The sequence below is a fragment of the Eubalaena glacialis genome, chromosome 3 (genome assembly GCF_028564815.1).
Source record: "Eubalaena glacialis isolate mEubGla1 chromosome 3, mEubGla1.1.hap2.+ XY, whole genome shotgun sequence".
In the NCBI taxonomy this organism is placed as follows: domain Eukaryota; kingdom Metazoa; phylum Chordata; class Mammalia; order Artiodactyla; family Balaenidae; genus Eubalaena; species Eubalaena glacialis.
The window spans coordinates 79530503-79556426 of NC_083718.1; the positions used below are offsets into that span (position 1 = coordinate 79530503).

The window sequence follows — 25924 nt, forward strand, 5'->3', positions numbered from 1 at the left end:
GGAGACAAAGACTAGAGACCTCCTCTTCTACCATCTTTCTCATATCACTCCCAACATGTGACATTCTCTTTGTGCCTGTGGGTGTGTATCATCTGTCAATTCACACATATCAACTGGTTGGTTTTTTACCAAAGTTGAAAATATTAGAATAAAACATATTTATTCATTTGTTCAACAAATTATTTAGTAACATTAATACACAGCACTATGCTAGGTGCTGAGAATGATGGGAAGACACGGGAGGCAGCATTTCTGTGCTTAGGCAGCTCATAATATAGAAGGGCCTTCAACAATGCCAATGTACAAGAAATATCTATGTAACAAGATCTCAGTTAAACAATTGTCCAAGCAAAGTTACCAATGATGGTAAAAGTGGTTAACAAACTATATGCCAAGTAGCTGGTAATGACTTCATGAAACAGATAGACAGTAGGAGCTGGAGGGGGCAGGGATGGGGTACAGCACAATGTGAGAAAAAAGGACCCCATAGTTGGAAGCTGCATGGAATACTCTAGAAATAGGAAGCACATCCTAGTGTGGCACCAAAACAAAGGAGCAGGATAGGGTAATGGCCAGGAGCATGTGCTTTGGGGTCAAACAGGATGGGTTCAAATAAATGGGTTAAAAACTCCATTCTACCCTTACCAGCTACTTAAACAGTTTCTGGTCTGTAAAATGGGGATAATCATAGAACTTTCCTCATAGGGATAGTTAAGAAGATTACATGAAATAATGTATGTGAATATCTACCACATAGAATACACTCAGAAAAATATTAACTACTTATAAAACAATACAAATCCATGGTGCCAAGATATTTAGAAAATGGCAAATAATCCATTGCTCTGATTATAACACTTAGGTTTGGATTACTTCGCATCAGACCCATGTGGACAGGGATAATATTCCTTTTGCTCACTGCTGGATTTCCATTGCCTTGTCCAGTTCCTAGATACAGTTGGTATTCCACAAATTTCTGTTGAATGAATGAATCAAATCTGTCCCTCATCTGGAATGTGTAATCAGTTTACAAACTAGTCAATTTTGCCTCCTCTGCCTCTCCAATACTCCTTTCTCAAACCTGTATCTTCCCAAGTAGAGATACTTACTAACTTAGTACTTTAATTAATTCATTATTCAATAAATGTTTATGAAATGTCTCTTATAAGCCAGGCACTGTTATAAATTCTGTGTGATATATGGTGAACATGAGAAGTCCCTGCTTTCACATAGCTTCTACTCTATAGAAGGAAAAGTAAGCAAACAAAGCAAACAAGCAAATAAGATAATTTCAGATAAACATTCTGAAGAAAATTAAATATCATCATCTCTTGCTCTGCATTCCCTCCAGTCCTTCTGTTTTACATCTGCCAGAGTGCTCCAATAAGTTACAACTTTTAATCTTGTCACTTTCCTACTTGAAACATTTCCATGGCTCCCTGTTACTTTTATGATGAAACCATAGCTACATACCATCCATAACTTAGGCCCTGCCTATCTGTCTAATCTGATTTCCCCTAAACTCTCTACCTTCCAGAACCACTCCCCCATTCAACTTCTGAACACCAGTGCTATTTCTTCACATCTGTGCCCTTTCTGTCTTAATTACACCCCCCATCAGCTCTTGCCACACACAAACACCTTTGCCTGGCTGACTCCTATGTTCTCATTCAGTCTTCTCAAGCATCACTTCCTTCAGGTATCTTTCATGGTCCACCCACCCTCTTTGCCACACACTGACTCACACACACAGACCCTACATACTGGGATGGGTGACCCTTCTGCCTTCAAGATGCCCCATGTGTATTTCTATTACTGCACTTATACCCTGCATTATAATTATATTATTTTGCTTCAGGTTTCTGTTTATCCCACCAATCAACTTCTTTTATCAGATACCATTTTTTATTCATCTTTTTTATTCACGCTTTAGTCCAAGCACAATGACCAGTATAAATAGACATTTGACAAATGACTATTACATTAAAAAATAAATTTTAATGAAAGAAATAATAAATGAATGAAAAAAAAAAACAAGCATTCCCTTTGAAAAGCCAAAGATTCCTTGCTCTGTGCTCATCTCTGGCTCTTTATATTTTTACAGCTCCTGTCAGTGGACAATTTGGTGAGTTCTCCTTTCTTATGTACTTCAGTGTCCATGGATAAGAGTGTCTCCCTAATAAATATGAAATATTTGTGATGATTGCCTGAGGATCTCTAATATCTCCTGTTTCTCTTGCTGAGGTCAGCAAAGATGTGAAAGTGTCACCTGGTCTATTGGCATTGCCCAAGAGCCAGGAGAGCCACGTGGTCATCCTCTGACCCTCCCTGGAAGAAGCAGCAAATGTACAAGCAACTCCTGGCCTTCACTAGGTCCTGCACTTACTCCTATTGCAAATGGACCCCAGATAACAAGGCAGAACATCTTAACTCCATATCAAATGTGCAGGACTTGGGATAAGATGTTCTCCAATCAGCAAGCCTGCAAAACTTCTCTGAAAACATCACACTGTGGAGATACCAGTGGGAATGTTGCATTCTCTAAAGTTTTAGGAGTAAAATCCTCCAGGAAATGTGTGGGGAGCATAAGAACATCCAACAAATGGGCCCTTAAAAGGAAGAAATGCACAAAAAGAGGAGATTGAGGGAGAAGACAAATTGTCTGTATCCCACATTTATTTTAAGTTCTGACACTTAATTGCCAATCTTTTGGGTCAGAGAGTATTTTGGATATTTGAGGACTGATAAATAGCAAGAACTCACTACCACCTCTCTCCTGTCCAAAATCAGCTGCCCAGTGTTTCATCCTTAATTAGATCACCTCTGGATTCTAGCTAACGACTTGTCCATTCCTTGCTCTACCACAATTAGCTATGATGGGATTTTTCTGGGCATTTCCTGGGCATAATCTATAAGATGAAGGTGTTAGATAAGTTAATCTCTCAAGCTTTTTCCAGTCCCAAAATCTTAATATGATTTTTCCTTTTTTGGAATGTGCAAAATTGTGATTTTAACAACTCCCTGGGAAGTTCTTATGAGTTTATGAACATGATGAAGTGGCAGGGGCAGGGGATGACATTTCCCAGGATCCAATTCCATAACAGACTAACCTACCATTTATTTCCCATTGACATTTGACAGTGGACCTTGCCTGCTATCACCCTCTTGAAATCATTTTGCTCATTGTCATCCCCTCAGCAATCACTTTCTGCTGGGTGAGTGCTTTGGTTGAAACACAGACTTGAGCAATCAGTGACCTTCCCAGGGGGATTTCTTAGGGATTCTCAAAAGCCAGGACCTCCAGTCTGAGCCTCACAAACCACTGTGATGGGGACTGCAGGCCACTCCACCTCAGATTCTTTCTCTTTCATCCACAGCAACTGAACCAAAGTCTGTAATTTTCCTCCGTCCTCCATGGACCACTGTCTTCCAAGGAGAGAATGTGACACTGACTTGCAAAACAATTCACTTCGATGCATCAGAGAAAATAAAATGGTACCGTTGGTATCTTCTGGGAGAAATACAAAGTGAAACCTCAGGAAACACCCATGAGGTCCATGAATCTGGAGATTACAGATGCCAGGCCCAGGACTCACTCCTGAGTAATCGTGTGAGCTTGCTCTTTTCTCCAGGTGGGAAAGAAATGAAAGAAAAAAGTTTAGAAATAATAAAGTTACCCAGAACTCAGCTATATTTACTAATTCAAAAGCTATAGAAATAGGACCCAGGAATTTATATATTTTACAAGCTGCTCAGGTAAAAGGAAATTTGAGAAGTAATTTATCTGAATGGTTTCTGAAACCATGTATAGTTTGAGGCTTATAAAATTTATTTGGAATAATAATCTACATGAGGATTTGTTAATATTTGACAGATAGATAGATAGATAGATAGATAGATAGATAGATAGATAGATAGACAGATAGATAGAAATTTCCATTTCTGTCCTAAAGCCACCTGTTTTGAGTTGAAGCAGTATCTTTCTAGTTATAATGCTCTTTAATTTAGTGAACAAGGAAGCAGTATAGTAGCAAAGAGCTAAGAGCTTCTTTGACCTGACAATTCCCCTCTTAAGAATTTACCTACTGAAATAATCATAGATATATACAAACAAAATTGAAGAACATTAAATGGTCAAGAAAAGAAAACTCATTAAATAAATTACCTTACTGCCATTGTAGGAAAACTTTGTGGTCATTGAAAACCAGATTAGGGAATGATATTGATGACATAGGAAAGTGTTCATAGCAAAGTAAGTGAAAAGCAAGTTATCAAGTAGATAAATATTTTAATTTCATAAAAAGAAAAGAAATACACACAGACTCTCATATACATGTACATAGAAAAAAGAACTGGAAAAAATCTGGGTGGTGAGATAATAAGATTAATTTACATTTCCATTTACAAAATTTTCTCAAACATATGTGTTCCTTTTAAAACCAGAAAAAAAGAGGGATTTCCCAGGTGGTCCAGTGGTTAGGACTCTGCACGTCCATTTCAGGGGCATGGGTTTGATCCCTGGCTGGGGAACTAAGATCCCGCAAGCCACGCATCATGGCCAAAAAATAAAATATAAAATAGATAGATAGATAGATAGATAGATAGATAGGTAGATAGATGATAGATAGGACCAGAAAAAAAGAAATGATAATTATTTTAAGAATCCTTTTTCCTAGTCCCTTTCTTATAAAATATATTGGAATAATAATGAAAAGAAGGGAGAAACAACCAGATGAAACAAACAACTGCCCTTGTGTTTCCTACAGCCAACCTGATCCTGCAGGCTCCACTTGATGTGTTTGAAAAAGAATCTGTGATTCTGAGATGCCGAGCAAAGGCAAACACAGTACTGAATACTATAAAGCTGTACAAGAATGGAAAAGTCTTGGAAGTCCTTGAAAAATCCTCTGACTTCCATATTCATCAGGCAAGTCTGAAGGACAATGGCAAATATCACTGTATTGGAGTTAAGGAAGATGATCAGTTGGTTTATTCAAACTCGGTCAAAATCGAAGTCCAAGGTAAAGCCTTCATTATTTTGTGAAATAGGTTAGTCAAAAGGAGGACCCCTGAGATTGTAGAGGATAAAGAGGGTGGACTGTAATACCATTGAACCTCAGGGCACAATCCTACAAGGAACAGAGAAAGTACTACTGTGCTTTGGGCTGAAGGATATTAGGAATCAAAGGTGGCATCTCTTCTGCCTGCTTTTGTATGTTCTGCTTGCTGGTGCTGAGGATGAACTGTGTTTTTCTCCAGAGCAGTTCCAAGCCTCACTGCTCCAGGGACTGTTGTGATTCTTCTCTCTAGAGCTGTTTCCAAGTCCTGTGCTGAGAGCCAGCTCCACCCAGCCCACCGAAGGAGGAGCAGTGACTCTGACCTGTGAGACCCAGCTCTCTCCACAGAGGCCAGATGTCCAGCTCCAGTTCCACTTCTTCAGAGACGGATGGTCCCGGGGGTCAGGCTGGAGAAGCTCCCCAGAATTCTGGATCCCCGCCATATGGAGAGAAGACTCAGGGTCTTACTGGTGCCAGGCACAGAGCATGACTCCCTCTGTCCAGAAACAGAGCCAGAGATTACAGATACAGGTGAAAAGTGAGTGTTAGTGAGGTGAGACTTGCTAAGACTGGGGGTGGGAAGAGCTGGGCAGAGTGGCACAACAGTTGTTTATTTTTTTTCTTTCAATTCCATGAGATACAACTCTTTCTTTTTCTTCTGAAGTTTCTCTTCCTTGACACCATTTTTTTTTCCTGGTAGGCCTATAGACGTAAGCCATGGGCTATGGCAGAGCCCTCCGACTGGGCTGGATGGACTCTGCTTAGCCAGATGGACAGATTCCTAGAATGCTAGATCCCTGGAGCAGAGCACTTAAGAATAAAAAAACAAAGGACAAGAGCTTGGGGACTAAATGGTTTCAACTTGCTGTCTTTAGGGATGGTGTTTTACCCACGATTACTTTTCCCTAAGTCTCTGAAACTGTGTAGGTCCTCAAGCATGACTGCTAACCAATTGTCAAATGCCTCTTCTAATTAAATTTGACCTGTCTCATAGGAGACGTGTTTGAGCATTAGGAAAGATGCAGATCTGGGGTGCATGCTTTCCTGAGTGAGGAAGGGGTGAAAGTGGTAGCATTCTCCATAAATTCACTCCCATTCCTAAGCAAAGAAGAAGGTTCTATGTTTCTTCTAAACTGTCCAGATTTTATTAATCTTTGTTCTCCAGTCACAGGCAACAGATTTTTCTTAGGTCCCTAGTTTGGACTGGAAAATTGAGAGGAAGTGGAGAGGGTGTTACCCAACAGTTGCAACATAGTAATTTCTAGTATAGGATCTCCCCCAGCATAATTGATGGAACCCCAATCTCAAACCCTACGCCCTCTCTGTTCCCAGGTATCTTCCCTTGTTCTTCAAGCCCCCAGGACGACTCAAAAAGGCACTGCCCTAAGCCAACATCCTAGTGTAAAACCACAGCCACCTGGAGTATAGAACACTTTCATCACAGATTTTCCCATTTTTAGGAGGACTGTTATGGGTCCACCTCCTCTGACCATCTAACTGACTGGCAGACGTGTTAAGAAGTGCTTATTCCAGGGCAAGCTTGCTGTATATGCCAATGATTGATTTCCAACTAGCCATTGCAGTTGTTACAGCTTCAGAACAAGCACCTCTGATGGCAGGTCTTCCTGTCCCCTTCACCATCCACCACTTCCCCCCAAGCAACACCACTGTTGGGCACCGGGTGTAATTTCCAGAATGATTAGTCCATGTTCTAACAGGTAGGGCATGAGGGGAGGGTGGGCAGGGTTGCCTCTTTTTCTTGTGCCAGATGCTCCACCAGTTCATTAAGGAGTTGAAGTTCTCCCAAACCATGGATGGACCACAGTCTCTCCACCACTTTCTCCCTCATCCCAAGGAACAAGCTCAATTCTATTCCAGGCCAACTTCCCATCGGGTCAGCAGACTTAGCCCTTCCCATTCTGAGACTCTTCTTCTATGACTTATTCTGTGACACCCCAATACCAAGAATCCCACATGTCATTTTTATTCATTTAGAAGTTGTTCCTGACATCCGTATATACACTCGCCCAAAGTTGGTGTTTGAAGGGCAGGAGCTGGTGCTCATCTGCTCAGTAAATGGAGTTCCAGGGCCCATCACAATTTCTTGGTACGGAAAATTCAAAAAGCCGAGGACAGAAAGAAAGCTTCACACTTACTCAGAAACAGAATTCAAGATCCCTGTGGTGAAAAACAGTCATGATGGAGAGTATTACTGTGTTGCCAGCAATAGTCGCTTCTCCTTCCACAGTGACCCAGTGACCATCAATGTGAAAGGTGTGTCTGCCAGATATTATCTGAGGGATGGCTTTTCAAACTTCGTGAAGACCACAAGGTGGTTGGGTGGGAGTGAATGTTGATAGTTGCCAATAATTTACTACTCAGAATAATCTACCAGAAGTTAGAGACTAACAGGAGTGGAATTTAAGGATAGAAGGAGTTGTGGGAGCTTTTGGAAACTCCTAGAAATGGAGGTCAGAGAAAGTGCTCAGTGGTTGGCACATGTCTGGATTCTTCATATTTACAAATTACTTTTTAGCTTAAATGCAGTGGCTCCTGGGATAAAGCCAGAACAAACAGAATTTTAGAACTGGAACAATCTGGGGCCATGTCTCTTCATAAGCCTCCTTGATTTAAGGATGTGCAGGGATTCCCTCCCTCCCACTACCTTGTTGTCTCTTTCAGTTCCAAATGACACATCCTTTCACCACCCTCAGGGCTCCTAGGGCACAGGATGTTGGGAAGAATGAGATAGAGTTCCAGATCTTCCCTGTGAAACCAAGGGAGCCTCTCTTTCAATTCTGTATCAGTTTTATCATGAAGCTGAAATTCTGAGGACCCCAGACCCCTATAGTAGAGGAACATCCCTAAATCTCTCTGCCCACAGAACATTCTGGGAGTGACTCCTGTGCTCAGACAATGGCCTGGGGACCCAGGCAGTGAGGAGAGGCCACTCTCCATCAGAAGTAAGTCTGACCACCAGAAGTCACAGGGTCAGGTTGTTTGTTACCCCACAGTCTAAAGACTGCAGCTACAGAAATTCACAGGCTTTTGGTTCACATGGCATCACGGCAGGTTCATTGCCTCTGCTTGGCAGATCTGGGCTCCTTCCTGTGACCACACTCTCAGGAATTCCTTACAGTGAATCATCAACAGTAAAATACACAGTCTGACCAAAACTCTCCTAACATAGCTGTGAAAACTTTTCAGGGTCCAGATTCTGTCAGAGTTCACCATTATTTGGTTTAGATGATACTCGGTCTTTGATTTTTCTGTCAATCAAAAAAAAGAAAATAGTCCAGCGATTCCTGGGTCTAATCTTCCTCTTACTGAATCCCAACAAATCTCTACTCCCTTACCTACTTCCTGCTTCTTCCCCAATTCGTCTATATTAGTCTGCTCAGGCTGCCATAACATAATACCACAGACTGGGTGGTTTAACAACAGAAATTTATTTTCTCACAGTTCTGGAGGTTAAAAGTCCAAGATCAGGTGCCAGTAAGATTGGTATTTAATCAGGGCTCTCTTTCTGGCTTGTAGTAGGCCACCTTCTCTGTGTCCTCACATGACCTTTCCTCTGTGCCCTGGGAGAGAGAGAGGCCTCTCTCTTCCTCTTCTATAAGGACACCAGTCCCATCTGATTAGGGCCTCACCCTTATGACCTCATTTGACATTTATTTCCTAAAAGGCCTTATCTCCAAATACAGTCATATTGGAGATTAGGGCTTCAACATATGTATTTAGGAGGGACACAGTTCAGTCAATAACACCATTCTAATATCCCCATTGGCTCCCAGGTCTTTGAACAACTGTCTCTATCTTGTGGGCCTCATCCTTTGACAAGTTCAACACACCCCTTAATATGTCTTCAGCATCTCTCTCTCCCCCCCCTCTTTGGTCCCTGGCATCTACAGAATTCACTGTTTTTCTCTTTTCTTTCTTTATCCTTCAAATCCCCAGATGCTTGAGTTTCCAATCAATCTTAATAGTTCTAAAATCATTTCTCTATCCCAGAGTTGTGGAGATATCTGTTGTTCCAATCAGCAATTAATTATTGGCAATAACCAATGTGCAAATCCATGTAGGATACAGACAGGTAGCAACATCACAGTTACTCCAGCCATGTAACTATGGTTACTACACCATACTACACCACCCCAAACTACACCACCTACTTTACCAGTATCTGATGCCATCTTACCCTGAAAGCTATTAAGGTAGTTGTGGTAGTGAGAGGAAAATAGCTTCAGTACAGCCCTGTGCTGTTCCCTTCATTGGTGGCAAACTCCAGTTCCACTTTCAAGGAGATGATATGATTCAGCATTAGACCATGAGTAAGGAGACAGACTCAGGTCCTATCTGGCCCTGAAAACAGCCTGCTGAGGGACCACAGGTGGATCTCCTAACCTTTTCCTGACTCAGTTTTCTCACCTGTAAATAGAGAGGGTCAGGCCGGATGCAGGGATAGTGTAGGAACAGAGGAGAGGGTCCTGGAAGAGTATGTGAATCTGGAACAGAAATGGGCTAAGGGCAGAGGCCTGAGGCCAATCCCAGCAAAGGGAGAAGTGTAGAGCAGGGACGGATAACAAGACTCAGAGAGGCTTGGCAGGTGAGGGAACAGATCTTCCACGGTCATATGGCAAAGGGAAGGGACAAGGTAAATCTGTCAGTCTGGTGGAAGCAAAATAAGGGACTTCTTCCCCAAGAACATCATTTCCTCTGGAAAACAGGAATGAGGTCACCGAACAAAGGGAGACAGGAGAGGAGAAGGGCCAGGTCTGATGGGAAAGGAGAAGACCAGCATGGAGAACAGGAGAGAGCTGGGGAGAAAAGCCTGGGAGGCACTGGGCTGCCCTGAGGACCAGTGGACTTGAGACTGGACATCTCACTAGCCACTGATTGAAAGCACCAGGAAGTGGCAGATGCACCTGTTGACTAAGTGTTTCTTTCCCTCAGTCCCCGTGTCTCAACCTGTCCTCACCCTCAGCCCTCCTGGGACCCGGACTCTTGTGGGAGATGAGGTGAGCTTTGACTGTGAAGCTCAGAGAGGTTCTCTACCCATCTGGTATCAGTTTTTTCGTGAAGGTGTGCTGCTCATGAAGATCGAAACTACCTTATGGAGAACAACGTCCTATAGATTCTCTCTGACTGCAGAGCATTCTGGGAACTACTACTGCACAGCTGACAATGGCCTTGGCCCCCAGAGCAGTAAGACCCTGAGACTCTCTGTCACCGGTAAGCCCTGGATTCCTGCCAGTGACCCATCCCTGACCCAGATCCTCTCGCACCAACCCCTTCAGAGGTCTGCATGGATCTTCCAGTTTCCTACCCCAATCAACCTCATGCCCATCTTGGCTCCCTTCTCATAGAACCAGCTATCTGTGGGCCTTAATCCTCATCTGCCCTGGCTCAGCCAGATCCCTATGATAGCTCAGCACCTTTCCCAGCTTTTAGCAAATGAATTTGTTTTCTCAAATTATCTTCTCAGGCCCTGTATGTTCAGTCTCCAAGCCAATTTCTCTTAACTCCATGCACAGAAGCATCTCATATTTCCTCAATAACACTTACATATTAATTTAGCTATAAGCACAGTCATATGGGCATATAGTGGACAAGACCTTACTTTCTCCAAAGGGTTCTCAAGAAGTTCAAGCTCTTCCAGTAGGTTTAAAGAGGGCTGAAGGTGAAGGGAAGGGAGGAAATGTCTTCCTGGAAACCAGCTCATTTGTTTACTGGGGTTTCCGTGATCCTTTGACTTAACCCAGTAAAATAAATGTCATTTCACTGTATTATGTTTTTAAAATTTTTGTTGCAGTATGACATACATTTATAAAGGTATACGAACCATAGGTGTACAGCTCATGGTTGCCCATGGAACCATGAAAAAGTGTCATTTTAGGAGCAAAATTGCTTCTGTTTACACTTGGAATCTTTGTTTAGTAGAGAGTAAAAGTTCAGTTTTCTTTTCAGAGAAGAGAAATATAAATAGAAAACTCTTGAATTTGGTGTATCAGATCATTTTAGATCAGAAGAAAAAAACCCCCATGTCTCCAGTGGGTGAGGGTTTGTTAAGGATATCCAGGGAGTAAAAAAACAAAAAAAAACAAAAAATGAAAAACAGGAAAGACATTATATTCAGACTCATGGAATAAGAACTGAGAGATCTCTCAGAATTCAACTTATTTCTCAAAAACAGATTATGCTGATGTTTGATGAGCTAGAAGTTTCATTATTCTCTACTCCTAGGCCCATCAGCTATTTCCTTTCTATGTTCTTCTGCCCCATTGTTCTTACTGTTCCTAAGTGCTTTCCACCCTCATTCTTATGACTCTATCTTATAACTTATCTTTACTCAAAACTCCTGTTAATTTCAGCATTGACTGCCTTGGACTTCTGGGCATGACGTCCTGCTCTGTATTTCAGCGTCTGCCCCAATTGCCAAAGCGGTGCTTCCAACTAGTCTAACTAGTCAAGCAGCCTAGCTCTAAGACACCTCATAGGCCACTGGCAAGTCTATACATAGAATGTTCTTAAACCAACTGCTCACCTCTAATTCAACAAATGATGGCCAAGAGAGCAGGGTCACTTGGGACAACATGACATGTAATGAACTACGTTTAAGAAAATACTTTTTCTAGGAATGATATGCACAGCAAGACCTCTGAGGTTTCCTAGAAAGAGCCAGTGTACATGAAAAACATCTTGCTCGGGTTGTCTGATGTCAGCGTGGGTCAGAAAACCTGAATTCTAGCCCTGGGTATGAAAATAGCTAGCTCATAATTTGGGCAAAACTTTTAAATTTTCTTTGTCTTGCTGTTTTCACCTTCTATTGAAAGTTAGATAAGACAGTAATTAGTGTCCCTTAAAGCCCCAGAATTCTGTGATTTGAGTTGGAATAGGAACCCAGAGGCCATGAATTCATGAAGCTCTGGAAGAGACAAAGTGAGGGAGAGGCTGAGCGACACTCGTCAAAGCCCCAGACAAGACAACCAGGGAAATCTGTGGGTGCCCCAGAGCTGGGCTCGTTTAGCTGGCAAAGCAAGGGAGAGCCTCAGTTTGACAGAGTCTCATCATCTCTCACAGTGGGGAGTTAGGGGAGGCACTTTTAGGGCTTTGGGAGCAGGAATTGGTCAGAGTGTGATTGTAACTGCAAGTGTGGTCTGGTCAGAATTTGTAAATTAGGCAAGTTTCTGTTATAGTCTGTGGTCTTAGGAACCCATGAGTCCATTTGGAGTTCTTATTACTATGGTCCTATCTTGGAACATATGGATCTGAAAGACCTCTTGCTCCTCGATAGCTCTTGTTTCAGATCATAGAAATAAAACATGGCCAAAGGAAGACATTACCCCAATATAAATTGTTGAGTAAAGAGATTATTTTAAAAATGTAAATGATCTGAGACCCAGACTCCAAAGCCTGAAGCCAATCTACCTAGGAAAGCCCCAAGCCCTAAGACATCCTCTTTCTCATTATGATGCTGTATTTTCTTCTCAAATTTAGCAATATCTGAAACCCCTTTATTTCCCGTTTCGTGTCTGTCTTCCTCAATGCCAGAGTATTAGCTTCATGAGAATGGAACCTTATCAGTTTTGGTCTGCATCTCATCCCTGTGCCTACTTGGTGTCTGGCATAGAGTAGGTCCTCAGTCAGCGTTTGTAATTTCATGAACAAAAAGGTCTTTGAGATGAGATGAGGAAAAAAAGAGCAGGGAGAGAACATTGATCTTTGCAACTGTTTATATCAACTGAACAGAAGTAAACGAGCCCTAAATTAGCAAACAAGTTGAGAAGCTTCACTGTGAGCCATGCAGACTTTCTGGCAGAATAATCTGGGTTTTTTTTTTTTTTTTCCTCCCAAGGGAATATACCCCAAAGAGAAGACACAGAAATTTCGTGGGAATGTGAGCTAATAAGATACACCCATTTTGAATCTATCAACAGCCCTGGGTCACTAAAACACTACCCGCCCCCCATACACACACACAGCTTTCTCAAGCAAATACAAAACTCGGAATATAACTTTATTCATTGAAGTAAAAGCCATAAAGAAAACAAGTCCAATATGAGAATTTTATATGTATAGCTGATTCACTTTGTTATAAAGCAGAAACTAACACACCATTGTAAAGCAATTATACTCCAATAAAGATGTTAAAAAAAAAGAGAGATGATAAGATAACAAAAAAGAAAAAATATATATACATATATATAACAGAACTCAGGAGAAAAACCAAACCTATGTTAGAAATAAAATCCAAATTTGAAGCAGTAAGAAGAGAATGCATACTTCCGAAATCTGTTAATGGAATGGAGAATTGGTTTGAGAAAATAATACAGAACGCAAAGTAGAAAGACACAGAAAAGGCAAAAAGAAAAAGAAAGTAAAATATGGAGATCAGACAACGAAGACCACAAGTGTGGATAATTAAGTGTCTAAAGAGAGAAACAAAACTCAAAGACATAATAAAAAGTTTCCTGAAGTGAAGAAAACTTGAAAATGTAGATCAAAAGACATATCCTGATGAGGTTATTGACTTTCAAGGCTAAAAATATACGTGTGTGTGTGTGCGTGCGCGCACGCGCACCCGTGTGTGTGTGTGATCACGGCAAAAAAAAGAAAAAAAAGCAGTCATCTCAGAAAGAAAAAATATGCAGTTGGTCTTAGTCTTTACACAGAAGTCAATACTAAAAGAGAGAGGAATGGTATTCAGACTTGGACTTTCAGAGGAGAAATGAGAACTGAGAATTTTATATCAAATCAGAAAAACATTTTCAAACATGCAAGAATTCAGGGTACTTAGTACCCATTAACGCTTCTTGAAAAATTACTTGATGACAAACTCTAGCCAGCCAAGGTATGAATCAATATAAAAGACTCAAAATGAGGAAACTATGATATGAAAAGTGAATACTGAATCTATTCAGATCGGTAGTTCTCAGCCTTGGCTGCATATTAGAATCACCTAGGAATTTTGAAAAAAAACTTTTTACTAAGCTCTCTCCAGACCAATCAAATTCTGAATCTCTCAGATGGGGTCTCAGATCCACATTTTTAACACAACCTCAGCTGAAAATATTGTACAGATATGGTTGAAAACCACTGATTCAGACATAAAAACAAAGGCTAAGCAATATGAGAGTTATGGTTACAGAATAGAAAGCAACTATTCTAAATGCTGAAAAAGTAAAAAATATATGTAACAAAGGAAAATCATTCAGAGGGAGAAGAGGAAATTAAAAAACCAATTTTCTTATGATTATTGTTTCATAATGGAGGATAAAAATTGACTTAATAATTTAGAAAAATTAATGACAGATTTCAAGGTTTTCATTTTGTAAATAATTTCTGGATACTTTATAGAGAACAACTCGTCATTAATGAATTACAGCTCACTAACAGTCCATAAAAAATCAAATAATAAACTGTAAGGTCCCATAGGATAGAATAAGTCAATTCTTCAGATGGAACAACTGTAGAGTTTAAAACTAGGAAAAGAGAAATGATAAGAAAAATAAGCCTGTGCATTTATATGACTATAATTGATCAGAGGGTGGGGAAAGGAAACTCTTACATACCATTAGTGCAAGTGTAAATTGGTTGAAAGTTTTTGAAGAAAAATTTAACATTATATATCATTATTTGAAATGCCCATATCCCAATCCCAGAAATCCCACTTCGAAGAATTTTTCCTAAGAAATGCATTGACAAAATACAATGATATATATACAGAATTGTGTAATGCAGCCTTATTCAAAATTAGAAAACAATAACAACCTAAAGTTCCATAATGGGGAATTGCTTAAGTGTATTACAGTAAATTCATACCATGGAATGCTTTGCTGTTGTTAAAAATAATGAAGCAATATTTACCCTAAATTATCAAATTTTAAAGTTAGAGGAGTTGCATTTTATGCATGTAAATTATACCTTAATAAAGCTGATTTTTTAAGTGACTGAGATAGATCTTTAGGTAATAACATAGAATGATGCTCATGATATTTTGTTAAGGGGAAAAATCAGGTTGTAGACCAGTATGTATATTGTGATCCCATGCACGTATGTGGGTATTTTATGCATTTGTTTACGTGTTGATAAGAATAAGAGTTCTTACACATAGAAAAGATCTCAAAAGTGTCACCAAATCATCAACAGAGGTAACCTCTGAAAAATAAAAATAGAGGAAATGGGAAAAGATCCTGGTATCAACTAACTCATTTTTGCTCTCAGTTCCAGTATCTCGCCCTGTCCTCACCCTCAGGGCTCCCGGGGCCCAGGCTGTGGTGGGGGACGTGATGGAGCTTCACTGTGAGGCCCGGAGAGGCTCTCCCCCGATCCTGTACCAGTTTTATCATGAGGATGTCAGCCTGGGGAGCAGCTCAAGCCCCTCTGGAAGGGGAGCTTCCTTCAACCTCCTTCTGACGGCAGAGCATTCTGGGAACTACTTCTGTGAGGCCAACAATGGCCAGGGGGTCCAGCGCAGTAACACAGTGTCACTCAGTGTCAGAGGTAAGTGGATCCAACTACAGCACAGCCAGGGACAGACTATCTCCCCCACCTTCCCCTGTAGCCGAGATTGGAGGTACCCCAGGGTCATTTGCATCATTTCTACACAGCCTCCAACTAAGAGTTCTACATTTTCAGGAACTTGCACCTTCCCTTTGCTTGCTTTGCCTCTCCTGGTAACAGCAGTGCAAGACATTGTGAACAAAAGTTTCTTAACATAGGAATAAAGGCTTTTAAAACACAAATTGCATCCTGGCCAACAATGATCAGCAAGAAAGGAAATTATAAAGTTCAGCATGTCTCACCTCAGAAGAGATTTAGTTGGGGTTTCCTTTGTCAGTCAATCAATAAAAAGGCCAACTCATCCTTTCACTGGCTCATGAATTTCTCTCTAGCTTCTCCTGCCCCTGTCCCAGAGCATCTCAGATCTCCAGCCAGAACTCCTGCTAAAAGACCTTTCAACATCATTCTCCTGACATCTTACCTCTCATTCAGCTATAGCACTCTGTCTCCTACCTGGCCTGTCATGGGCTGACCTCCTAGTCATGCCCACTTTCAGTGCAGGCTTGGCACCTCACTCATAGTCTTCCTGTCTACCCTACACTCTGCCATCATTCCATAACTCGTCCACATGGATGACCCACTCAACACCATGTCTTGTCATTCTTTCCGCCACCCACTGCCCCGTACATACACTACTCCAATCACCTGACCACAACCTCCTATCCCTCTACTTGTTTCTTCAAATCCTCCAATCACTAGGGGCAGGACAGGAATAAAGATGCAGATGTAGAGAATGGACTTGAGGACACGGGGATTGGGAAGGATAAGCTGGGACAAAGTGAGAGAGTGGCATGGACATATATACACTACCAAATGTAAAATAGATAGCTAGTGGGAAGAAGCCACATAACACAGGGAGATCAGCTCGGTACTTTGTGACCACCTAGAGGGGTGGGATAGGGAGGGAGAGAGGGAGACGCAAGAGGGAGGAGATATGGGGATATATGTATATGCACAGCTGATTCACTTTGTTATAAAGCAGAAACTAACACACCATTGTAAAGCAATTATACTCCAATAAAGATGTTTTTTAAAAAATTTAAAAATACAGGAATTAAAAAAAATAAAATCCTCCAATCATTATTGTTCTCAGACCTCAACAGAACCCCCAGTTCATTAACACCTTTACTTCCTCCCAGACAATCACACCCTCGACTCCCACCACCATTTGAGTGTTTGTCTCTGTATCCATCCAGTAACTCATCCCTCCTCTTCCTAAGGTATAGAAGACTGCTTCCTATGAAAGGTGAAAATCTCCATCTCACCTCTAGAGTCCATCCTTTCTTGCATTCTCCGACACTTTGAACAACTTCCTCTCCTGCTTTATAGGATCCTTCCCATTGACATTTAACGTGCTATGTCTGTCCCATGTCTAAGAAAAAACCCTAACTTGGTCCCACTTACATCTCCAGCCACTGCTCTATTATGGCTAAACTTCCGAGAAAGAGTCAGTTGCACAGATTGTCTCCATTTCCTCCTTACCCACTAGGATTTAACACTTGGTTTCTTCTGACCTTTATACAAAAAATGATTCTCACAAAGGTCACCAATGACCTCCATGGCTTTAAATCCAATGGCCATTTTCCAATCCTCACCTTACTTGATCTCTCAGAAATAGTACATACTGTTTGCATTTTCTTTCTTCTTGAAACCCTCCCTTCCTTGGCTTCAATGACTTCACCTTCTCCTGGATCTCCTTTCTCTGCCACTCCTTCTCAGTTCCCTTTACTAGTTCCTCCTTCTATAGACAAACTATAAAAGCATTGGTGTGTCCCAGAGCTTTGTCCTGCATGTACCCTCTTCCCTTATATATGTTCTTTCTCTGGATGATCCTGGGGGTGTCGTCTATAAATGATTCTTAAACTTTTATCTCCAAAAGAGACCTCCTACCTGAGCACCTGCTTATGCCATATCTCTTAAAGGCTCATGAACTTGAACATCTCTAAAACTGAACTCATGGAATTCCCCCCAGATCTGGTCCTCCTCCAAGTGTCCCTAGCGCTGTGAAAGACACATCCATTCATCCAGATATACAAGGCAAAAACCCAGGAGGCTTCCTTGCCATTTCTCTCCCTTGGTCTCCATAGCCAGTTAATCATTGACTCCTATTGATTTTATTTCCAAAATATTCCTTGGATCTTTTCTTTCTGTCTTTACTGCCACTATCATAGTCAAATCTACCACCATTTCAATTACTGCAATGCCACCGCTCCACCCCTAATAACCTCTCCATTCCATTTCTGTCCCATTACAATCCATTTTGCACACTGAGATCAAAATTGTCTTTAAAAAAGACAGGTTTGATCATCTCATGCCCCTGTATAGAGACACTTACAGGTTTCCCATTGCTCTGTGAAGAAGGACCAAAATCCGTACCATGGCTTGTGAAGCTCTGCCTAGCTCTCCAGCCTCCTATTTCATGGCACTCTTCAAACCCTTCTCTTAGTGCTGCTGTCACCTCATTTCAACAGCTCAAAAGCTCAGGGAAGAGATATGGGAACATATGTATATGTATAACTGATTCACTTTGTTATAAAGCAGAAACTAACACACCATTGTAAAGCAATTATACTTCAATAAAGATGTTTAAAAAAAACACAAATACATAAAGTACTACAACCTGGTACTAGCAAAAAAAAAAAAAAAGCTCCAACCTTCTTCCCAGCTCAGGGCCTTTGCACACACTGTTTGCCTGCCTGTGCAGTCTTCATTCCCTTCCTCACTTGGTTAATTCAGATGTCACTTTGTGAGGAAGCATTACCTGACTAACCCATACTAGATCAGGCCCCATTATTATACATTTCATAGCATCCTATTCTTTACTTTGTATCAATTATCAATGTTTTAATTATGTATTTGTATTTCTATTTAATTACTCTATCCTCTCATCTAGATTGCAGGCTTCATGAGAGCAGGGACTGTGTCTTTCTCACTATTGAATCTCCAGCATATTGTGTAGTTACTGAGACTTTTAAACTGCTCAAATAATTTTTGATGAATGAATAAATATGAAAATGAGCCAATAACTTGATCAATATTTATTCTCTCTGGGGTCTTATTTTTGATGCGGCCAAGGCTCAGTTACGTCCCTGACTATGTAAGCAGCAGTCTCCCCTGTTTCTCATTTTCTATTGAACTGATTTCTCCTTTTCTCCAATTGTCTTTTGACTTCTCAGATACTTGGGTTTCCATTTAGTCTCTGTTTTCAGATTCCCCAAACACTTTTGAGATTGTATAATGAAGTATTCCAGACTATATATAACACTACACAAATGGTTTGTTTCTTCAGATCTGAATAAATTATAGCTGAGTTCTGAGTGATATCACAAGGTCATTAAAAAAGAAAAATATTTTCCTATTTGAAATGTCTTTTCTATGGAGGAACATATTTAAACAACATGAACTGATGGTTAACTATCTTTCTTCCTTCAGTTCCAGTGTCTCACCCTGTCCTCACCCTCAGGGCTTCCAGGGCCCAGGCTGTGGTGGGGGACATGGTAGAGCTTCACTGTGAGGCCCAGAGAGGCTCTCCCCCGATCCTGTACCAGTTTTATCATGAGGATGTCGCCGTGGGGAGCAGCTCAGCTCCCTTGGGAGGAGGAGCATCCTTCAACCTCTCTCTGACCACGAAACATTCTGGAAACTACTCCTGTAAGGCTGACAATGGCCTGGGGGTCCAGCATAGTGAGGTGATGCTACTCAGTGTCATAGGTGAGTTGGTCCTGCCCGCAGGCAGCACAACCAGGGACTGACCGTCTTCTCTCCCCGGCAGCAGAAATGGAGCTCCAGCACTCCTGTTTGCTGGTGTGACCCCCCAGCATATTTCCTGCACATAGAATCTCCAGTTGAAAGTCTGGGATCCTTCCTGTGGCTGCGGTTTCAGGAACCTGGACCCTCCCAGCAGCACAGTTCAAGAAGTCTTCTTGAATGTGATCAAAACTCCTCACTAAAAGTGCAAAGAAGGTTTTTAGAACATTGACTATATTTTGATCTGCAATTATGATAAAAAAGGGAAAATAACGAATTCTAAGTATAGGTTTCGTTGCCCCAAAAAAGGTTGGGCCATTCTTTGTCCTGGTTTTTCTCTCTTTGACTTCCAACAAACTTCTACTCTTGAGCTTCTTTCACTACCAGGGATATAAACATGCCTCACATTTCCATATTAAAAATTCTATATTAATATTAGCTAGGTACATAGCCTTTAAGGATATACAATCACAACCAATCCAAGTTAGTTTACAAAGTGATTCTTAAAGTAGCGGGGACACAGAGGTGAAAGCAGGATGACATGGAATGAAAATGGTCACCCATTAATCAAATTCTTTCATTCTCTAAGCTGTCTGACATCTTGCCATTAGGTATAAAAACCAAAGGAAAACTGCTTCTTGTCATCTCTGAATCTGCTTTGTGATGATCCCCTACAGGTCAAACTTATGGTAGAGCAAAAGTATGCTAAGGGCTGTTGAGATGGATGTTCTAGTCTTGGTTCTGAAGATACTAGCTCTATGAACTTGGCCAAGCATATTTCCTTATATTGACCTCAATTTCCTCATTCATAAAGTGAGAAAATTGAACTAGATGAATACCAAGGTCATCCTCAACCCTAGAATTCTATTATTTTGGTGCACAGGGAATATGGCGTATGTCAGACTCAAAGGTTCCTGGAAGGAGACATGCTAAAGGAGAAGCTGGGAGTCCCTGCTCCTGGGATACAACCCAGAGAAACATGAGACCATGAAATAGCATGCAAATGCTTTCTGAAGTACATAAAGCAAAATACAGGCTGATACTCTTAGTCTCCCTTAGCTGGGTCCCTGAGTATCATAAGAAATACAGACAAAATCACATGAGCAGGTTGATTTAGGCATACCAGCCCAGGAGCCAACATCCCATCAAGGTGGCTGGGGCAGCCATCTCTCTGGCATCTAGCAGGCAACTTGATTGCAGATTTGATTTTTTCCGTTCAACCAGTCCATTCTTCTTCCCCCAGTAGCAGGCAGCACCTGCCTCAGCCAATTTTCCTCTAAGGTTCACAGGGACTCTTACTCTTTACACACTCACCTCTTAGATCCACCACACAAGCACGTACTTCTGACCAAATGCCACTCCCTCCCTCTTCACAACACAGTAGACCAGCACATCATACCCCTCACACTCTGTATTCGTGATTTTATACACATCCTCATTCCTTTGTTTCTATGATCCCTGGTGCAAATGTCTATTATTTATGCTGGTGTTATCACACCTAAAGGACTTCTTGCTAGATGATTGTGTCTGAGTCCTAGAACTAGGACACAGATCTTAGAGAACTGCAAGAAAGAGGAATACTTATTATCATTGTCACTACCATCATCATCATCACCATCATCAATACTTACTGAGTCCTTGTATGTGCCAGGCCCTGTGCTTAGTACTTGACATGCAATATCTCATTTAATCTTTAAGATAAACCACTGAGGTTAAAAATGAGATCATTTTTATCCTCAGTTTGCAGGAGAGGAAACTGAAACTTAGAGAGGTGAAGTAACTAGCTTAGAGGCACAGCTAGCAATGGTAGAGCCAGGTTGAAAAATGAGTCTATCCAACTCAGTGTAAATCTACATTATAATATCTCTCATCCTTTGTGGCCAGGTTTAACACAACTTTTTAATAATTTATTATTCTGGAAGAATACATAAACTTTCACGACAAAAAATCAAATGGAGCAAAAGGGTACTTTCAGGTATATTTTTCTAGAAATATTAAAATATATTATAAACAAAGGCATAGAATTTTTTTAAAGTATAATCATATTACACATATAGTTATGCAACTTGCATTTTTTACTTGATATATCTTGGATATCTTTCGTGTTTTATTAGCAAGTCAACTAGGTTGTCTCCAGTTTTTAGCTATTATAAAAATTCTACAATAGAAACCTTTGTGCAAATATATTTGCAAATACTTCTTTAAATAGAAGTTTAGTTACAATAGTATAGTTACAATGTGTAGAGCAAAGTGATTCAGTTTTATATACGTACATATATATATATTTGTTATCAGATTCTTTTCCATTGTAGGTTATTACAAGATATTGAGTATAGTTCCCTGTGCTATACAGTAGGCCCTTGCTGGTTATCTATTTTATATATAGTAGGGTATACATGTAAATCCCAAACTCCAAATTTATCTCACCCCCACCTGCTAGCCCCCTTGGTAACCATAAGTTTGTTTTCTATGTCTGTGAGTCTATTTCTGTTTTGTTTGTTTGTTTGTTTTTGTTTTTTTGTTTGTTTTTTGTTTGTTTTTTTTAAAGATTTATTTATTTTATTGATTGATTGATTGTCTTCGTTTCTGTGCTAGGGCTTTCTCTAGTTGCGGCAAGTGAGGGCCACTCTTCATCACGGTGCGCGGACCTCTCAGTATCGCGGCCTCTCGTTGCGGAGCACAGGCTCCAGACGCGCAGGCTCAGTAGTTGTGGCTCACGGGCCCAGTCGCTCCGCGGCATGTGGGATCTTCCCAGACCAGGGCTCAAACCCGTGTCCCCTGCATTAGCAGGCAGAGTCTCAACCACTGCGCCACCAGGGAAGCCCTATTTCTGTTTTATAAATAAGTTCATTTGTAACATTTTTTTTTAGATTCCACATATAAGTGATATCATATGATATTTGTCTTTCTCTGTCTGACTTACTTCACTCAGTATGGCAATCTCTAAGTCCATCCATGTTACTGCAAATGGCATTATTTCATTCTTTTTTATGGCTGAGTAATAGTCCATTGTATATATATACCACATCTTCTTTATCCATTCATCTAATGATGACATTTAGGTAGCTGCCATGTCTTGGCTATTGTAAATATTGCTGCTATAAACATTGGGGTGCATATATCTTTTTGAACTAGAGTTTGCCCAAGAGTGGAATTGCAGGATCATATGGTAACTCTATTTTTACTTTTTTGAGGAACTTCCATACTATTCTCCATAGTGGCTGCACCAATTTACATTCCCACCAACAGTGCAGGAGGGTTTCCTTTTCTCCACAGGCTCTCCAGCAATGTTTCTTGACTTTTTTTTTTTAACGTCTTTAGTGGAGTATAATTGCTTTACAATGGTGTGTTGTTTCTGGTTTATAACAAAGTGACTCAGCTATACATATACATATATCCCCCTATCTCCTTCCTCTTGCGTCGCCCTCCAACCCTCCCTATCCCACCCCTCTAGGTGGTCACAAAGCACCGAGGTGATCTTCCTGTGCTATGCAGCTGCTTCCCACTAGCTATCTGTTTTACATTTGGTAGTACATATAAGTCCATGCCACTCTCTCACTTCGTCCCAGCTTACCCTTCCCCATCCCTGTGTCCTCAAGTGCATTCTCTACTTCTGCATCTTTATTCCTGTCCTGCCCCTAGGTTCTTCATAGCCTTTTTTTTTTTTTTTTTAGATTCCATATATATGTGTTAACATACGGTATTTGTTTTTTTCTTTCTGACTTACTTCACTCCGTATGACAGACTCTAGGTCCATCCACCTCACTACAGATAACTCAATTTCGTTTCTTTTTATGGCTGAGTAATATTCCATTGTATATATGTGCCACATCTTCTTCATCTCTTCATCTGTCAATGGACACTTAGGTTGCTTCCATGTCCTGGCTATTATAAATAGAGCTGCAATGAACATTGTGGTACATGACTCTTTTTGAATTATGGTTTTCTCAGGGTATATGCCCAGTAGTGGGATTGCTGGGTCGTATAGTAGTTCTATTTTTAGTTTTTTAAGGAACCTCCATACTGTTCTCCATAGTGGCTGTATCAATTTACATTCCCACCAACAGTGGAAGAGGGTTACCTTTCCTCCACACCCTCTCCAGCATTTATTGTTTGTAGATGTTTTGATGATGGCCATTCTGACTGGTGTGAGGTGATACCTCATTGTAGTTTTGATTTGCATTTCCCTATTAAATAGTGATATTGAGCAGCTTTTCATGTGCTTCTTGGCCATCTGTATGTCTTCTTTGGAGAAATGTCTATTTAGGTCTCCTGCCCATTTTTGGATTGGGTTGTTTGTTTCTTTAATATTGAGCTGCATGAGCTGTTTATATATTTTGGAGATTAATCCTTTGTCCATTGATTCAGTTGCAAATATTTTCTCCCATTCTGAGGGCTGTTTTTTCGTCTTGTTTATGGTTTCCTTTGCTGTGCAAAAGCTTTTAAGTTTCATTAGATCCCATTTGTTTATTTTTGTTTTTATTTCCATTTCTCTAGGAGGTGGGTCAAATAGGATCTTGCTGTGATTTATGTCCTAGAGTGTTCTGCCTATGTTTTCCTCTAAGAATTTTATAGTGTCTGCCCTTACATTGAGGTCTTTAATCCATTTTGAGCTTATTTTTGTGTATGCTGTTAGAGAGTGCTCCAATTTCATTCTTTTATATGTAGCTGTCCAGTTTTGCCAGCACCACTTATTGAAGAGGCTGCCTTTTCTCCATTGTATATTTTTGCCTCCTTTATCAAAGATAAGGTGACCATATGTGTGTGGGTTTATCTCTGGGCTTTCTATCCTGTTCCATTGACCTATATTTCTGTTTTTGTGTCAGTACAATACTGTCTTGATTACTGTAGCTTTGTAGTAGAGTCTAAAGTCAGGGAGCCTGATTCCTCCAGCTCCGTTTTCCTTTCTCAAGATTGCTTTGGCTATTCGGGGTCTTTTGTGTTTCCATACAAATTGTGAAATTTTTTGTTCCAGTTCTGTGAAAAATGCCATTGGTAGTTTGATAGGGATTGCGTTGAATCTGTAGATTGCCTAGGGGATTATAGTCATTTTCACAATGTTGATTCTTCTAATCCAAGAACGTGGTATGTCTCTCCATCTGTTTGTATCATCTTTAATTTCTTTCATCAGTGTCTTATAGTTTTCTGCATACAGGTGTTTTGTCTCCTTAGGTAGGTTTATTCCTAGGTGTTTTATTCTTTTTCTTGCAATGGTAAATGGTATTGTTTCATTAATTTCTCTCTCAGATTTTTCATCGTTAGTGTATAAGAATGCAAGAGATTTCTTTTTTTTTTTATTCAAACAGAAAATCACAAAAATTATAATCATCCTCATTAGTTCACTCAGTCCCATGTAATTAATTTTTTTTCATCTTGATCTTTTGTTACCACTTTTATGAATTCATTAGTTTTGCATTAGAGTTCTGAAAATGCTTATTCATTCAGTTCAGCAGTATAGTCAGTTGCCAGAAACCTGTACTTGTCAGAGTCTTTTCCATGAATTCCTTGAAGATGAAACCTTTTTATAGGAACATTTTTGCAAAAGCATCAGAGTACACCCAGAACTGTCTGTAAATGACAAAAGACTTAAAAATGACCACGGTTAAAGATTTGATGAAAGTTCATAATAATGCAATTAGCAAGGAAATTTAGTTATTTCTGAGATATACATTTTAAAGTAATAACTAGAATAATGACTTATAACATTATACCAGAACATATAAGATTTTTAGGAATTTCATGTAATGTAATTAATTTCATGTAATGTAAAATGAAACATTTATATTAACATATTTCCATACAAATAACCCGAAGAAAGTTTAGTATTAGTTTTTTTTTTTGAATTTGGTTTTATTTATTTTTTTATACAGCAGGTCCTTATTAGTCATCAATTTTATACACATCATTCTATACATGTCAATCCCAATCGCTCAATTCAGCACACCACCATCCCCACCACCACCACCCCACCCCGCCATGGCTTTCCCTCCTTGGTGTCCATACGTTTGTTCTCTACATCTGTGTCTCAAATTCTGCCCTGCAAACCACTTCATCTGTACCATTTTTCTAGGTTCCACATACATGCGTTAATATACGATATATGTTTTGCTCTTTCTGACTTACTTCACTCTGTATGACAGTCTCTAGATCCGTCCACGTCGCAACAAATGACTCAATTTCGTTCCTTTTATGACTGAGTAATATTCCATTGTATATATGTGCCACATCTTCTTTATCCGTTCATCTGTCAATGGGCATTTAGGTTGCTTCCATGACCTGGCTATTGTAAATAGTGCTGCAATGAACATTGGGGTGCATGTGTCTTTTTGAATTATGGTTTTCTCTGGGTATATGCACAGTAGTGGGATTGCTGGATCATATGGTAATTCTATTTTTAGTTTTTTAAGGAACCTCCATACTGTTCTCCATAGTGGCTGTATCAATTTACATTCCCACCAACAGTGCAAGAGGGTTCCCTTTTCTCCACACCCTCTCCAGCATTTGTTGTTTGTAGATTTTCTGATGATGCCCATTCTAACTGGTGTGAGGTGATACCT

The 25924-nt window shown here is 40.3% G+C and overlaps 1 protein-coding gene across 1 annotated transcript in view; it reads left to right on the forward strand.

The window, feature by feature from the left end:
- Positions 1 to 25924, forward strand: part of FCRL5 (Fc receptor like 5) — a 45328-nt gene that overhangs the window by 5157 nt on the left and 14247 nt on the right. Inside the window, exons 2-9 of the mRNA XM_061185872.1 lie at positions 2105 to 2125; positions 3378 to 3632; positions 4767 to 5021; positions 5311 to 5595; positions 7053 to 7331; positions 10011 to 10289; positions 15282 to 15560; positions 19053 to 19331. Coding sequence (XP_061041855.1) covers positions 2105 to 2125; positions 3378 to 3632; positions 4767 to 5021; positions 5311 to 5595; positions 7053 to 7331; positions 10011 to 10289; positions 15282 to 15560; positions 19053 to 19331 — 1932 coding nt within the window. The remainder of the gene's footprint in view (positions 1 to 2104; positions 2126 to 3377; positions 3633 to 4766; positions 5022 to 5310; positions 5596 to 7052; positions 7332 to 10010; positions 10290 to 15281; positions 15561 to 19052; positions 19332 to 25924) is intronic.